Source organism: Pundamilia nyererei, unplaced genomic scaffold (genome assembly GCF_000239375.1).
Source record: "Pundamilia nyererei isolate P.nyererei 1_Seehausen unplaced genomic scaffold, PunNye1.0 scaffold00026, whole genome shotgun sequence".
NCBI classification, from domain to species: Eukaryota; Metazoa; Chordata; class Actinopteri; order Cichliformes; family Cichlidae; genus Pundamilia; species Pundamilia nyererei.
Window position 1 is genome coordinate 3,356,268 of NW_005187427.1, and position 15,718 is coordinate 3,371,985.

Consider the following 15,718-nt stretch of genomic DNA (forward strand, 5'->3'; position numbering starts at 1 on the left):
ACACACACACACACACACACACACACACACACACACACACAGTGAGAGAGCGTCCATTGAGGATTTCATCTTGCTAAATAGTTAATATTCAAATTGGCCAAGCCTGTCAGGCAGCCAGTGGCATGATAGCATAGCTTGAGTAGTACACATCTCTATCTCGCTCTCTCTCAGTCACTGACTCACATACAAACATCACTTCAGAGGACATTACTTTGGCTTATATTTATTTCTTGAACTTAAAACTTAATCTAAACCTTTTCGGTTTAATGTTTTACTTTATGGGAACTTGCTTTTTGTCCCAAAATGGGGGGTGGGGCGGGGGGGTTCACCACAGCTGACAGTATAAACAGATTGTGTCCCCATAGTAAACAGAAGTACGTACACACACACACACACACACACACACACACACACACACACACCAACACTCTGTACCTCTCTTAATTTATGGCTCTTCATGCTGCAGCACGGCTCCTGGGAACCTAATTTAATTCAAAGTTGGTCAGTCATGTTTACTGAGGTGACGTTAATGCAACGCTGCGGCTCAGTCTGTCGGCTCCCACTCTCACATAGCCTCCTGCAGTCTTGTATCCTGTAGATGGCCTCATTGTGCCTCTGTGTGTCTGCTGGCTACAAGTTCATCCCAGGATATCGCGGTAGATTCGTTTATAGCTCATGTCTTTTCGCGACTTTATGGTAGTGATGGCTTTTTATAGGTCTGTGTAGGTGAAGTGCAGGTGATAAAAGAAGACGAAGAAGAAGCTGAAAATGCCACAGTTAATGGTAGCCTAGTGTAAAATAGTAATTCAGGTACTTATAAAAACTGTAAGACAAGAGTCACCAAAATTCAAATGCGTAATTTCAAAGACAGAAATCCGCGTAATTTGGAGAGCAGAGAATACACGCACTCCCTCTCTCTTTTTTTCAGAATGAGCCTTGCAGGTATCGGACACTTATAAATTCACAATCATAAAGGTTGCCGTAAATTATTTGGTTAAACACTTTCAGAAGCAAACGGTGTGCAGTATAGGCTGAATTTGTGCAGCTTTACCCTTCTGATCCTGCTTGAATAGATGGAGCAGTTGTGGCAGGGACCGTGGTGCGCAGCAGCAGGCAGCAGCTGAGCGGAGAGAGAGGAGCGCGTAGAAACACGCTCTTGGAGAGACCAGAGTCATTCCTATCTCTCTCCGCTTGCCAGTCACACCGAAGACACATCGCAGTGTATCTGAATGTTGCATCACAAAGGATGGCCCCCAAAAAGAAAAGCATAAAGACTAATTTAAACACCCAAGGAAACGCCGCAAAAAGGGAGAGCGTGACTTTCTTGGCATAGAGGAGCGCGCAGAGAGGGTGAGCTCCTTCTCCTTCACTACCAAGATACAAGTTGGATGTATACCGAAGAAATGTGGATTCGGAACGGAACTTTTTTTTATTAGTTAAAAATTAACGGATGATTTCATTGGTTCGTTTTGGATTCTGTTGTTTTCAAAGCTAACCCAAGACGCTTAAAACTTGCCCGGAGCTATCCACATCCAAAGAGCGAAGCAAACGCTGTCTACAAAAATCGATAATAATAATAATAATGATAATAAAATAAATAAATGAAGTGAGCCTTTATTTCAAATCCAGGGATTTGGGCTGATGTCCGGATGAAAACTCTGCACTTTAAAGGATGAAAGGCTTTTGGTAAATTGCTACAAAATTCAGCCAAAAGGAAACTAAACGCGTTTGAATTGAAGCATCGTGTCAGAATATAAAGCGCTGCGAGAGTGATGCGTTTTTTTTTCTGGTTTTCTCGTTTAATCTGCATCTCTCTTCTTTGAAAACGCATCGTTAAGACTTTTGAATGCATTTTTATTTTATTTATTTCTTATTTTTCCTCAACACTCAGGTGTTATGTTTAGCTGGGGACAGTGCCATTTACTAGGAGAGAGGAACGTTTAAAAAGAATAACACAGAGGACATTACCTAGTAGTCGGTTGGATCAGCGTCGATACTGGGACAATCACAGGGACACGCCTCGCAGATCATTAAACAAATCAGATAAACGCGGTGCGAAAACCATCAATAGAAGTTATTGATGAGGTGGTATATAAGGCTAATGATTGGCTGAGCCTCTGTTTACTCAAAAGCTTAGCAACAGTATGTTGTGAAACTTTTCGCTGAGGGCTTGACAGCTGAGGCATACAATGCCAAGAGAAAAGGGACCAAGAACTTGTCTTTAAAACTCATTTTTATTGCTGCTTTACTCATTTTTTAGGACTCAATTTGCGATTGAAAAAAAGAAAACATTTGCAAATTGCTGGAATATTCTTCTTCCTCTGCAAACTAGAATGTCTGCCTTCTGTGCTGCTGCTGCAGGAATTTATGAACCAGAGATTTTTAAGGGAAACGTTCCTGAGGAGAGAATTTTGAAATATTTATAGCATCCCTTGTGCAAGAATGGTGGTTGTGACAAGGAACCTATTGATGACCCAGTCAGTGAGAGAGCTGGTGCCAAGACAATTTACCTCTCCACCAGCTACGCTCTCCGTCTGAGAGTCGTCCTTGGAGGAGCACAGCTGCTGCAGGCTGGGGATGTGATGGGGTGACTGCTGACATCCCCCTCACCCATCCCCTCTCTCTCTTTATTAAAACTGTAACATAAACAATGGATCAGAATTTCTCAACGGTTCGAGATGGAAAGCAGCTTACGCCAGAGAGAGACTCCTCGAAACGTGTTCTGACAGGATGCTTTCTCTCCCTGCTCATCTTCACCACGCTGCTAGGCAACACCCTGGTGTGCGCTGCCGTCACCAAGTTCCGACACCTGAGGTCGAAGGTCACCAATTTCTTTGTCATCTCGCTGGCCATCTCTGACCTCCTGGTAGCTATTTTGGTAATGCCATGGAAGGCAGCGACAGAGATTGTGGGGTTTTGGCCATTTGGTGCATTCTGCAACATGTGGGTGGCATTTGACATAATGTGCTCCACTGCCTCCATCTTGAACTTGTGTGTGATTAGTGTCGATCGTTACTGGGCCATTTCAAGCCCATTCCGCTATGAACGCAAGATGACCCCTAAAGTAGCGTGTCTGATGATCAGTGTGGCATGGACCTTGTCTGTCCTCATCTCCTTCATTCCTGTTCAGCTTAACTGGCACAAAGCTCAGACCACCAGCTATGTCGAGCTAAATGGAACCTACCCTGATGATTTGCCCCCTGACAACTGTGACTTCAGTCTTAACAGGACCTATGCCATCTCCTCCTCCCTTATCAGCTTCTACATCCCCGTGGCAATTATGATCGTCACCTACACCCGGATCTACCGTATCGCCCAGACACAGATAAGGAGAATATCTGCTTTGGAGCGAGCAGCAGAGAGTGCCAAAAACCGACACAGCAGCATGGGAAACAGTTCAAACATGGACAGTGAGAGCTCATTTAAAATGTCATTCAAAAGAGAAACCAAAGTCTTAAAGACGCTCTCTGTCATTATGGGTGTGTTTGTGTGCTGCTGGTTGCCCTTCTTCATCCTAAACTGCATGGTTCCATTCTGTGAAACACACATGCCAGATGGATCCACAGAATTCCCCTGCATCAGCTCCACCACCTTTGATGTGTTTGTGTGGTTTGGCTGGGCAAACTCTTCGCTCAACCCAATCATCTATGCCTTCAATGCCGACTTCCGCAAGGCCTTCTCCATCCTCCTGGGTTGCCATCAGCTGTGCCCGGGGAGCAACGCCATTGAGATCGTCAGTATTAACAACAATATGGGTGCTCCTACCTCGAACCCCAACTGTCAGTATGAGCCCAAGAGCCACATCCCAAAGGAGGGCAACAGCTCAGCAAACTATGTGATTCCTCACAGCATCCTGTGTCAGGAGGAGGAATTACAGAAGAAAGACGGAAGTGGAGGGGAGGTCGAGGTGGGCGTGGCAAACAACACCCTTGAGAAACACTCACCAGCCATCTCTGGGAATTTAGACAGCGATGCTGAAGTCACCCTGGAAAAGATCAACCCCATAACACAGAACGGACAGCACAAAGCCATGACATGTTGAGAAAAGGCAAAGGTGCATTGAAATTCAGTGAGGCATGCACGTATGCACAAAGGCAAGAAACGATTACACAGGAGGACAGCAAAAACAAACGGCAGAGACACATGTCTATAGGAACAAGAAACCAGTGAGTGTGTTATACAAGTCCTTAAGACTGTCAAAAAAACCTACATGAAAAACCTACAGAATGTTTTAAAGTACAGGCACTTTATCCTGGATATAACTATCTGCAAAATATATTCAGCATTTATTGATGACATTGACACATTTGATGATAAATGTTGATAATGTGAATATTAACAGCAGAATACTACCTATGGGCACATGTATACATTTTTTTTTAGTTTTTGCAAAAATGTATACATCTGCATGTGTATACTGTACAGTGATGACACTATTCTGGAGGGATTCAAACACAGTATATACAGTGGGAGAAAATATAGTATTAGTAAAATATCTTGTAGGTAGGTGCTTTGTATGTGTTTCATGAAAAAGCAAACAAAGTGGGTAAATTGGTTTTGCTACAGTATTGTTAGTCAGCTATTGCAGTTTTTTTTCCTTTAGCACATTTCTAATGACAGCGGAAGCAAAATCGCTAAATTCCAGTGGCAGTTTATTTGAAGTAAGAACAAAAAATACTGATACCAAAGCAACACTGTTCTGATTACAACTAAAACCAACAACAGAGTTTGATGCTGTAAGCCAAATTGTCAAAAATTTTTATTCTTAACTCATCCTCCCACCTCTGCATCACCCACTGTTATCCAAATGAGGTGTACTTGAGAGAGAAAGAGACGAGGAAAGTTCCTGCCTTTTCTTTTCTTTGTATGCTGATCTTTCTTCAGCCAGCTGGGACTGACCTGAAGTTTCTTCCATTTCTACTCCTTACTCCCTGTTTTCATTGGCTTTGCCTCCCGTCATCCATTCTTCAGTGAAACCTCTTTGGAGTTTCTTCTCATCCCCTTCCCCCTTTCACGCTGCCCTTATGTCTTGAGTAATGCCAAGCGCCTCTCTCCTTCCTCCACTCTTCTCCCTGTTAGTTTAGTCCTTCACACCTGCACCGTATCTTCTTTTTAATTTCATTTTGTCTGCACCATTGTTTTTGGCAGCCCTCCGTTTTAACCCCCTCCCCCCGCCACCACCATCCATTTAAAGTGGTGCTTGTGATTCTATTCTTGGCAAATGCCGTCAGCCCATAATTAAAAAAAGATTGTAAATGTGTAAAACTAAAAACTGCACTTGGACAGAGAGGGTAGAGCAGCAGCTACTAAGTCGACTCAGCCGTAATGCAAGTGACTTTTACTGACCTTTTCTAAGCTTGCAGATATATGATTTTGTAAACTGCTCGTTCTGCAGCTTGACAGTATCTCTCTGTGCAGAGTCAAGTCTGAACGCAGTTAAATTTGAAAACTAAACATTAATTATAATTTATGTAGGACTGTGGAAGTAAGAAATCTTATAAGACAGTTTTCATTAGTGAGTGCTTCTGATGTGCTGCCATCCATTTCCCGTTGTCATGTTTTTGAACAGCTCTGCTTTTTGCACCAGTTAGACTGACTCCATAAGGTCCAATTTAGCACTAAATCAGTCTGAACTTTGCTAATATCTTAGTTAGCCTTAGCTACATTAAAAGATAGTATTGATTATACCAGTGCATGCCAATGCCAACGATCACTTAAGAGTGTAGTAGCAAAACTAAGCAAACAAAAAGTAAGTGTTAAGGTTCAAATATTGGGGATGGAGACAAGAGAAAAAACCACAATAACAACACTGGTCAGGCCGGGTTAAGTCAAACGATGATTTTAATGAACACACGCATGGGAGATGGACACCGTATGCAGACAGCCTCAGATCTCAAAATGGTGGAGCATTGCTCAAACTCTTATAGCCTCTGGTTCTCCCACCTTATCATAAAAGCCTAAACATTCACATGCTTTTGTCTCACACGGCGCCTAAGCTACGACCTTGCCTCCCTGTTTATCTGCTCCTGCTGAGTTGGGGCAGAAAACTCCAGTATATTCTGTTCTCTTCTAATCAGACAAATAAGGTGATGACTTTCTGCAAACAGTATTTCTTATAACATCATAAAACAATATCATTCATCCACAATAAATCTGCAGTCTAATGTAATGCAAATCAGTTTAACGAATGCAATAGTTATCAGGTTCTTCTAATTCAGGAGAATAATGCAAACTAAAACTACATAATAATTCACAATCTTTAGTTAGGGGTATAACATGGCATAAAATAATATTATAATCTAACATAAGAAATTATGTATTCCAAGCATACAACTGAAACTATAGGGAAACTATAGGGAGAGAAGGATTAAAGTCTATTCATTGGCTTGACTGACACAGAACCAATCGACTACTCTGCTACCTTAACCTAGGAGACAGACAACAGGTGATTTTTTTTTTTTTTTTTTTTTTTTTTTAGTGGCCTTGCATTTGCCAATACAGTTTCATTTTAAGAAGCTAATATAAAACTAAATCATCAAAAGATGACAGCTCTTCATGTGGAGCGTGCACCTACATGCAACTGCAAGCTGTTCACACGTGTTTGGTCAAAAGTGCTACAGAGCAGGACGACAAACAAGAAACCAGAAAGGTTCACGTAGCCTTTTCTGTATAGATATCTGTTAGGGTCTAACATAAATAGATATCTGCAGATTCATATCTTCCTGAGAACTGAAGGGAAAAAAACGCCTTTTTAGTCTAACTTTTTGAGATTTGTGTGTCCACTACAGAGGGCATAAAGGAATAAGCTGAGTTTAGGAAGTTATGCAGATATCTATTTATAGGGATCACTGCCTATACACTAGAAACATATTTCAGTTTCATGTAGTATTTAAAACAAATCTAGTATTTAGGCAAACATGACTGTCAGAGCCAAATATAGATATAGTCTTTTTCTGCTCTGCATTCCTTGGGAAATAGTGCTCAGCAGCACGCTTTCAGGCACTTTGCACTTTGAGTGTCCATCGCATGCAGTTTGTGTCCATGAAGGCATGAAACTGTCGCACATCAGGGAAGGGAAGAACCGATCCAATAGAAAGCAGTAGGTCTTGAACGAAGCATTTGATTTTCCTGCTCTGGAAAATCCAATAGTATCTAGATGGCAACAAAGGGGGAAAGCTTTTAGTTCAATATGTGGCTTGGCTTGTGACACAAAAGCAACACATTGTCCTCTCTGCTTCCCTGTCACCTCCCACGTGTCCATCTATTAAAAAAATGAGATTTTTCTTTTCATTAAGAGCAGTTTAGATTAGGTATCTTTCAGAATGAATTAACTCAATTTTACAAGTGCTCAAGCTATTTCAAGTGCCACAATGTGCTGTAACTCGCCCCAATTATACTCAGCTCTTGCCTTTTGTAGATTATTAGCCATATCAGCTTAGCACTTTGCAGCAGCTCCTCTAAATTCACTCTTAGTCAAACAGAAGCCAACTCAAACATGCAATAAAACATGAAGTGCATATAATCTGTCAGGATTGGACATGGAAGGAAACTGCCTTGGGGAAGATTGCCCCTCCCACTCCTTCCCCTTTACACACTCACCTTTTTTTTCTCCATCTCTTTCTCTTTTCTCTCGGCTGGCTCTGTCAACTTCGTGAGTCAACCCCTCATGTTAACACTGATTGAATTTATTATTAAATAGAGTGCAGATACTGTTTCCTGCCTCTAATCTAAGTCGAAGCGCTGAATTAAACTCCCACCTGCTGACTTTATTATTATTATTATTATTAATATTTTATTTTTTTTGCCAAAATTCTTATTTCTGGCTGAATGTGGTTGTACTGTAGAGTAAGCTGTGATCTAAACAGTGTTTTATAAGCTGAAATTCAGGGTGGGTGCGGGTACTCTTGAATGGGACTGGGATTAATCTGCCATTTCATGCCACATGATTGGATTCGCACATTTTACCAGATGTTTTTGTATATGCTGTATGTAGACATTTATAGAAAACATACCTCCAGCTGAGAGTTCAGATGATGGCTCCATGTAAACCGCCCCCTGAGCCTTCACCTTGTAAACTCAGTGACTCATCTTTTCAGCTGCCACTGCTTTGATTTTGGAGAAGGGCGATGTCAGGCAAGAGTCCCACAAGCAAAATGTTTTGTTTGATCTGGAGCATTTCCTCTAGGCTGCCTTACAAGTTGCTTTGGGGAGCTTTAGTTGACAGTACACGGTCTCTCAATCAGTGTAGTTACATGATGTATGACAACTTAAGCAAATCTGACAGTACACAATCCCTCATCCTCGTCCCGCTCCTCCTCCATCTCCTCCAATGACTGGCCAAGCGATGCAACAGACGCAGGGCTGAACAACACTCCCCAGCCCTGGGAATGTGGAGCCATTTCAACAATGATGTCTCAGCTTATTTAACTGTCTAGAGTAATGATGGAGTCCCTACCTCAGCCTTGATTCAGTGACAGAGCTTGATGTAAAAAAATAATTCAGTGGCAGTATTTTGGATAGGGGCTTGCAGGGATTGAGTATTGTACAATGATGTTCAAAATGTAGTCGTGATGAACACAAGTGCTTTTTATCTTGAAAAAAAAAATCCTTAATGTGTGTAGCGAGCTTACATGCTGAACGTTTTTTCCAGTGTGGGAATATAATTTACAGTAGGATGCAACAGTCACTGGCTATTTATATATTTATTTATTTACATGGTTCTGGTGTTCATTCATGAAAGTGATGTCAAAGATTATAACCCTCTGAATAATTACAGTATTTAGTTTACAGTTTGTACAGAAAACGTGCCCTTCTTGTAAAATAAACATGTTTTTTTTTTCATAGGTGTTCAGTGACTTCTCTCTCCTTTTTTTCCTAATTTTTTGACTTTGAAGAGATGCACGGGTGTGAGTGGTCATGTACCTCTGACACTCAGTGGATATTGGAAGATCATGCCACTGCAGAGGATCAATGCAGATTGATTGTGACGCATATTTTTTTCCAGCTCACTGAGCGTGGTGTCCTCGCTGCTCCTGCCTTCGCCCTGCCTTTACATAACCTGACAGCCACTTGACAGTTGACATGTCCTCTTCCTCCACTCTCACCCCTGCCTCATTTGTTAACTTCAATGTGGGTGGAAACCCTTGCAGGCGCAGATATACGGTAACATACTGCTGAGCCGACTACAACAAGATGAAAAATACACTTTTTTTTTTGTATTGCATCTTCGCTGATAGTTAAAATACACTTGTAACAGCGTGCACTCAAATAGACTGCACCTTCAAAAATAAAACGCTTTAATAATTTTGTTTAGTTTTTAAAACTAATTAAAGTGTGGCCTCCTGTGAGGGCCTACCCTGTTTATCTTTGTGCCTGTGGAGAATAGGTTTGATAATCAATAGTTTAATTTCAGCTCGCTTGGCTGTAACTTGGTTTGTCAGCTTTTAGCCTTAGGAGCAAATATAAAGCAAAAGATTATACATTTGTAATTAACAGTTGTTATCATTCCTTCTTAAGGAGAAGAAGAAGTCTAAACTGCTGGGGACTTAAAAGCCATCAGTAACATGTGGAAAACTAAACCACAACATATTATTCCTTACTTATAGATAATGGATGGATTGATTTATAGTTAGGCACTTATCTCTGTGTTCAGTAAACAAATTAAGTGAGACGTATGCAAGATTTCTTAAAAAAAAAAGCTACGACAGCTACTGCATAATGTGTTACTAGAAACCTGTAAGCCCAACCGAGGATGATGCAGTACCTAGATCCAGGTGAGTAGAGTTAGGTAGCATGCTGGGTGACCTCACTCTAACGTAATCCCGATGTAGATTCAGCCCAGATGGCTGCAACGATGAACCGAATCAGTCATTTAACGGTTCCCTTAACAGTTAGGAAAAGGGAAACTAAATCAGTAGGAAGGGAAAAAAAACTCAGTGTAATTTTGCCCACATGTGATGTCACTTAGAGTTAAAATTGATAGCTTCAAAATTTCTTTTCCAATTTATTACTTCTGATTTTCTGATTCATATTTTTTGGAGAATTGATCATGACATTAGGAGCCTATCATAGACCTGCACATTCTGTTCAGGTTGTTAATTGATTGGATATCCTGTGGTGGAGCATTTATTTTGGACCAATAACAAAGTAGCATGGAAAAAGTAAATTGCTTTCCATTAATACGAGAGATCCCACACTAAAAAGAAACTCCTGGACAGAATCAGGTTAGTAAGTAAATTAGAGCTATTGTGGGAGTGGATGCAACAAGAGGCAATCAGGAAGAAACAGTTATTGAAGATAAGAAGCTGCTGTGAGAGAGCGAGTTGGGATGGAAAACACAGGTGAGATTAAAAGGAGCTGCCCCAAACCCTCCTGTCAGTTACCATCACAACTGAAAATGATCATTATTTTGTATTTTTTTTTTAAAGGGTTTTGCTTCTCCTGGTGTTATGGAGACATGCTCAGTGAGGAATGGCTTTTGTCTGGGCAATGAAAGCAGCCTCCAGGATGGCTTAGTCAGTTCTGTCCATACTACCAACAAACTGTGGATCTCATTCATTTTCTTTTTTGTTACCTTTCTGACTGAGGACCCGATTACTCTTAGTCTGGGTAGACAGATCTAAACAGAGAGTTAGTGGTTGAGACCTTTTGCCATTTGAGACTAATAGACACTACCATGCTCTGCTGATGATGACTTGTTTTGAAACTCTTTCTAAAGTTCTTTCTAAATCTGTTTTCATGGCTTGTTTTACTTTTTTTTTTTAATTCAGCATTTCTCAGACCTTCTGACGTTAAAGAAATTTGTAATCACTTTATAAAACATTTCCTGCTTTTGCTTTGTCATTGTGAGTTTTTGTGTGTAGATTTAAAAAAGAAATTCGGTTTATTTGCAGAAAACTTGAAAACCCTTTTATTATCTGAAAATCCCTTTAAAGTGAAGCAGAGCTCTAAATGTGAAGATATTAAATATAAGTGCATAGATAAATGGTTTAACGTCTAATCACCAAGCTAAATCTCCTTCTGAAAAGAAGAAGCTCCAAATATTCTTTAAATGTGGTTGTAATGCATTGTTTAAGTGCCTTGCCTTTGCACAACCTCAAGTGGAGATAAAGATAAAGAGATACAAATTTGGTAGAAAACTGAAACGCAAAACAAGCTTTGTACTCGCTTGATTTGATAGAACATATAGAGACATGCTTTATTATACTTGAAAAGAAGATTTAACATAGTATTTGAAGGCTTAACCATTTTCCTTCTGAAGTGTGCCCAGTGAGAGGCTGCAGCAGAGTGGTACATTTCTGAGAGCTAAACCCATCAGCTTATGCTGCAGTGCACACAGAAATGATTGGATATAACACATTTGTAAGATATTTTAAAAAGGAAGAGAGAGAATATAAAAAGGTGAACCTTAGCTTTTCTGACACATTGGCAACTCCCATATCAGCCTTTGTATTGATATTTAACCTATTCTGAGAGGGATTGAGGGGCACGGTGGGGTCACAGTGGAAATACAGTTAAGGTTAATGATTGACTGCAGGCAGCAAAATGCAATGAGCATGCATGCACAACACTACAGAATGGTTATGTAACTGCAGCAATGCTCATTTAGGTTCACAACTTAAAAGAAAGAGCATTTCCATCCAGATTTGCTGGTAAATTTGGTAGAGGTTAAACAAATGGCTGAAAGGTCTAAAATCATCAATCTGTCATATTGGATGTTATGTTATTTCCATTAAAGATGTATCAAAATGTCAAAATTTAAATATTTAACATGCCTTCATGAGTGAATTACTCTGTTCCCTGCTTTAAATGATTACTTCTGAATTTCAATTTGCAAAATGAATCACCTCGCATTAATAGTGAAATCATTTTATTTGCAAAAGTAACACCTTTTGTCAAGGGAGGGCACCCAGAGGATTAGAAACATGCCATTCAATTTGCCCCTTTCCCCTTGGCACTCTCATGCTCATATAATTTTGATGCACTTCTGGAGTTGTTTCAGAATTTCTCCAATATTCATTGCTGGACTGCTTTTGGCGTCTAAAGGTGCACACATACAGTGCACTGCATGCATCTATGGAGGTAATCAGGGTTAATCCAGTTTGATTTTGGTCTGTAGTTGATGTTTATGAAATAGAAAGTTGTTGTCATAATTAAAAGTTTAACTTTTAGCTTTAACTCATTAACTGTAATTTTCACATAAAAGTGTTTTGTTGCTCTTTGACAGTTTTACAGCATATGTGGAAAATTGGTATAACAGGCTTTGTGGGTAATTTCTCATACTATATCATAAGAGTCAGAGTAATTTGATGAGTTAAATCTGTTGGGATGAAGTGCAAAAGGGTAATACCAATGCAATGAATGCACTGATTTGCAAATCTCACAAACACACATTTTATTTACAATATGAAATGTTTAAAGTGAGTAAATGTACCATTTTAAGTAAAAATATAGTCATTTAGAATTTGATGGCTCCAAATGTTTTCAGTTGGTCAAAGGTCTGGACTGAAGGCAGGTCAGTTGAGCACCTGGACTTTTCTACTTATGAAGCCGTGCTGCTGTAATAGTTGCAGTACAGTGGGGCAAAAAAGTATTTAGTCAGCCACCGATTGTGCAAGTTCCCCCACTTAAAATGATGACAGAGGTCAGTAATTTGCACCAGAGGTACACTTCAACTGTGAGAGACAGAATGTGAAAAAAAAAATTCATGAATTCACATGGTAGGATTTGTAAAGAATTTATTCGTAAATCAGGGTGGAAAATAAGTATTTGGTCACCTCAAACAAGGAAAATCTCTGGCTCTCACAGACCTGTAACGTCTTCTGTAAAAGGCTTTTCTGTCCCCCACTCGTTACCTGTATGAATGGCACCTGTTTGAACTCATCATCTGTATAAAAGACACCTGTCCACAGCCTCAAACAGTCAGACTCCAAACTCCGCCATGGCCAAGACCAAAGAGCTTTCGAAGGACATCAGGAAAAGTATTGTAGACCTGCAGCAGACTGGGAAGAGTGAATCTACAATAGGCAAGCAGCTTGGTGTGAAAAAATCAACTGTGGGAGCAATCATCAGAAAATGGAAGACATACAAGACCACTGATAATCTCCCTCGATCTGGGGCTCCACGCAAGATCTCATCCCGTGGGGTCAAAATGATCATGAGAACGGTGAGCAAAGATCCCAGAACCACACGGGGGGACCTGGTGAATGACCTGCAGAGAGCTGGGACCAAAGTAACAAAGGTCACCATCAGTAACACACTACAACGGCAGGGAATCAAATCCCGCAGTGCCAGACGTGTTCCGCTGCTGAAGCCAGTGCATGTCCAGGCCCATCTGAACCCCATAGAAAATCTGTGGCGGGAGTTGAAAGTCCGTGTTGCTCGGCGACAGCCCCAAAACATCACTGCTCTCGAGAAGATCTGCATGGAGGAATGGGCCAAAATACCAGCTACTGTGTGTGCAAACCTGGTAAAGACCTATAGTAAACGTTTGACCTCTGTTATTGCCAACAAAGGTTATGTTACAAAGTATTGAGTTGTATTTTTGTTATTGACCAAATACTTATTTTCCACCCTGATTTACGAATAAATTCTTTACAAACCCAACAAGGGGAATCAAGGAATTTTTTTTCACATTCTGTCTCTCACAGTTGAAGTGTACCTCTGGTGCAAATTACTGACCTCTGTCATCAATTTAGGTGGGGGAACTTGCACAATCGGTGGCTGACTAAATACTTTTTTGCCCCACTGTATGTGGTTTAGTATTGTTTTGATAAATATGCAAGAACATCCCTGCAAAAGATGATATCTGGATGGGGGAATATTTTGCCACCACCATATTGCACCATAAATGCAACTTTTGAACTAAGGGCTGTTAACAAGCTAAATGTTCCCACTTTTCTTTAGTCTAGCGAAAACGATCCATCTCACCACAGAAACGTTTTATACTTTGTCACAGTCTATTTTAAATAAGCTTTGGCAGAGATAAGACTGCGGTGTTTGTGGATCATGTTCACATATAGTTTCTTCTTGGCACGACAGCTCTTTATGTGTGCATGGCATAAAAAACTGTGTTCAGAGACAATGATATTTCCTGAACTCGTTCAGTGATTCCCATGGCAGAATTATATCAGCTTTGAATTCATTGTCCAAAATGTCAAAGGCATCCAGTATAAATTTCCACACTTGTCCCTTGCGCACAGAGATTTCTCCAGAATTTTTGAATCTTTCAGTGATATTATATACTGTTGATAATGATATATTCAAAGTTCTCACAAAACATTCTTTTCACAGAACATTGTTCACACATTTTGTAGATGCTTCTGCATGTCTGAGATGCTCATTTTAGATGCTTTATGTTAATGACTAATTAACCCAATTAATTGCAAAATGTTTCTACAGCTTTCTCTTTAGCACCACTTACATTTCCAGATTTTTGTTGACCCTGACCAATTTTCCTGAGATCTGTTGCTGCCATTAAGTCCATAAATTCTGTTGCAAATAAAATACACAACAGAGATTTGCTGTAGTATTTTTGTTCATTTTGGTGTACAGGGATTGGACAACAGATGGTGGTTAATAAATTCACTCTTACCCAGCAACATCACCGGTGTTATCTCTCTGTGCCAAACACACACATTACTAGAGCATCAAACAGGTTTCTCCAGGAAATGATGTTATCTACTAAATGTTGCAGACTACCTGAACTTTCAATACTTCACATTTGTAGGCAGATGGCATTTCCTCCAGATGGTGGACCTTGAGGTGTTTTTCTTGCATGTTATCTCCAAGAAACCTTTAATGGTCTTTCTGGTCTGACGTTTCTGAGTATGCTTGAACTCTATCTTTACCCGGGTCTCTGCTTGAAATTTCAGAGGCTTTTTTGACAGTTACTTCCGTCATTCCTCATGTGCCTCTGTTTCAGCACGAAGAAACTGGGGAATGTGATCACCTATATAGCATCTGCTTGACTCTTCTACTCCCTTGATCAACAAAAAAAACAGAAGCGTGGCGGTTTCATTGCTTCATTTCAATGCTGTAAATGTTGTTACATTCAAAAATAAATTCTCAGAGGATCAAAGAGTGACACTGGCCTTACTTTAAGGAATCACTATGACCTTGCTTTCAATATTATTGATCATCACAGCTGACAGGTCGCCTCAAGCAGTGACAGATAGGGTCATTCTATCAGTCAATGTTTGGCTGTGATAGCGGATTTGAAGTCTTTTGTTGTGTAGTGTCTCATACAGAGCCTTCTGCTTGTCTTCTTCATTAAATTTGTCTGTGGTTTTCTTTTTCTTTTTTGTTGTTATGTTTCTTGTTTGTAGGTTGCCTGTTGAGTTTTAAATGTGTGCTTCAAATTTAGAAATACAAATTTAAACGGAAAAAACAGAAAAGAAACATGTTATCTCTCATTGGATTGAGATGGATTCGTGCCCAGCTTGCAAAACTGTTCTTTTTAGACACAATCATCCATCATCAAACAAGCCATCACATTTATATCCTACATTGTAATGTGTCTCTTCCTGCCCATGTTTCATGCTTTAAAACCAGCTGAACCTTGATTCTACTTTATTCCCCTTTTAACTCTCTTCTTCTCTTTGCATTCATACAGCACACCTTCCCCTTGACTTTCCTTCACATCTGCTTTATGACTCACCCTCCTTTAGCTGTGAAGTGCTTTATCTCATCAAGAAATGGATCAAGCCATGCATCTTGT

At 40.2% G+C, this 15,718-nt stretch overlaps 1 protein-coding gene across 1 annotated transcript; it reads left to right on the top strand.

The window, feature by feature from the left end:
• Positions 1–2,316: 2,316 nt before the first annotated feature.
• On the top strand, positions 2,317–5,783 carry drd1b (dopamine receptor D1b). Its single transcript, XM_005727798.1, has one exon. It carries the CDS (start codon positions 2,651–2,653, stop codon positions 4,040–4,042), a length of 1,392 nt encoding a protein of 463 aa, XP_005727855.1. The 5' UTR covers positions 2,317–2,650; the 3' UTR covers positions 4,043–5,783.
• The last annotated feature ends 9,935 nt before the right edge of the window (positions 5,784–15,718 follow it).

What these genes read in the sequence shown, in the direction of transcription:
- drd1b (XM_005727798.1), top strand. Translation starts at nt 2,651, where the DNA reads ATGGATCAGAATTTCTCAACGGTTCGAGATGGAAAGCAGCTTACGCCA.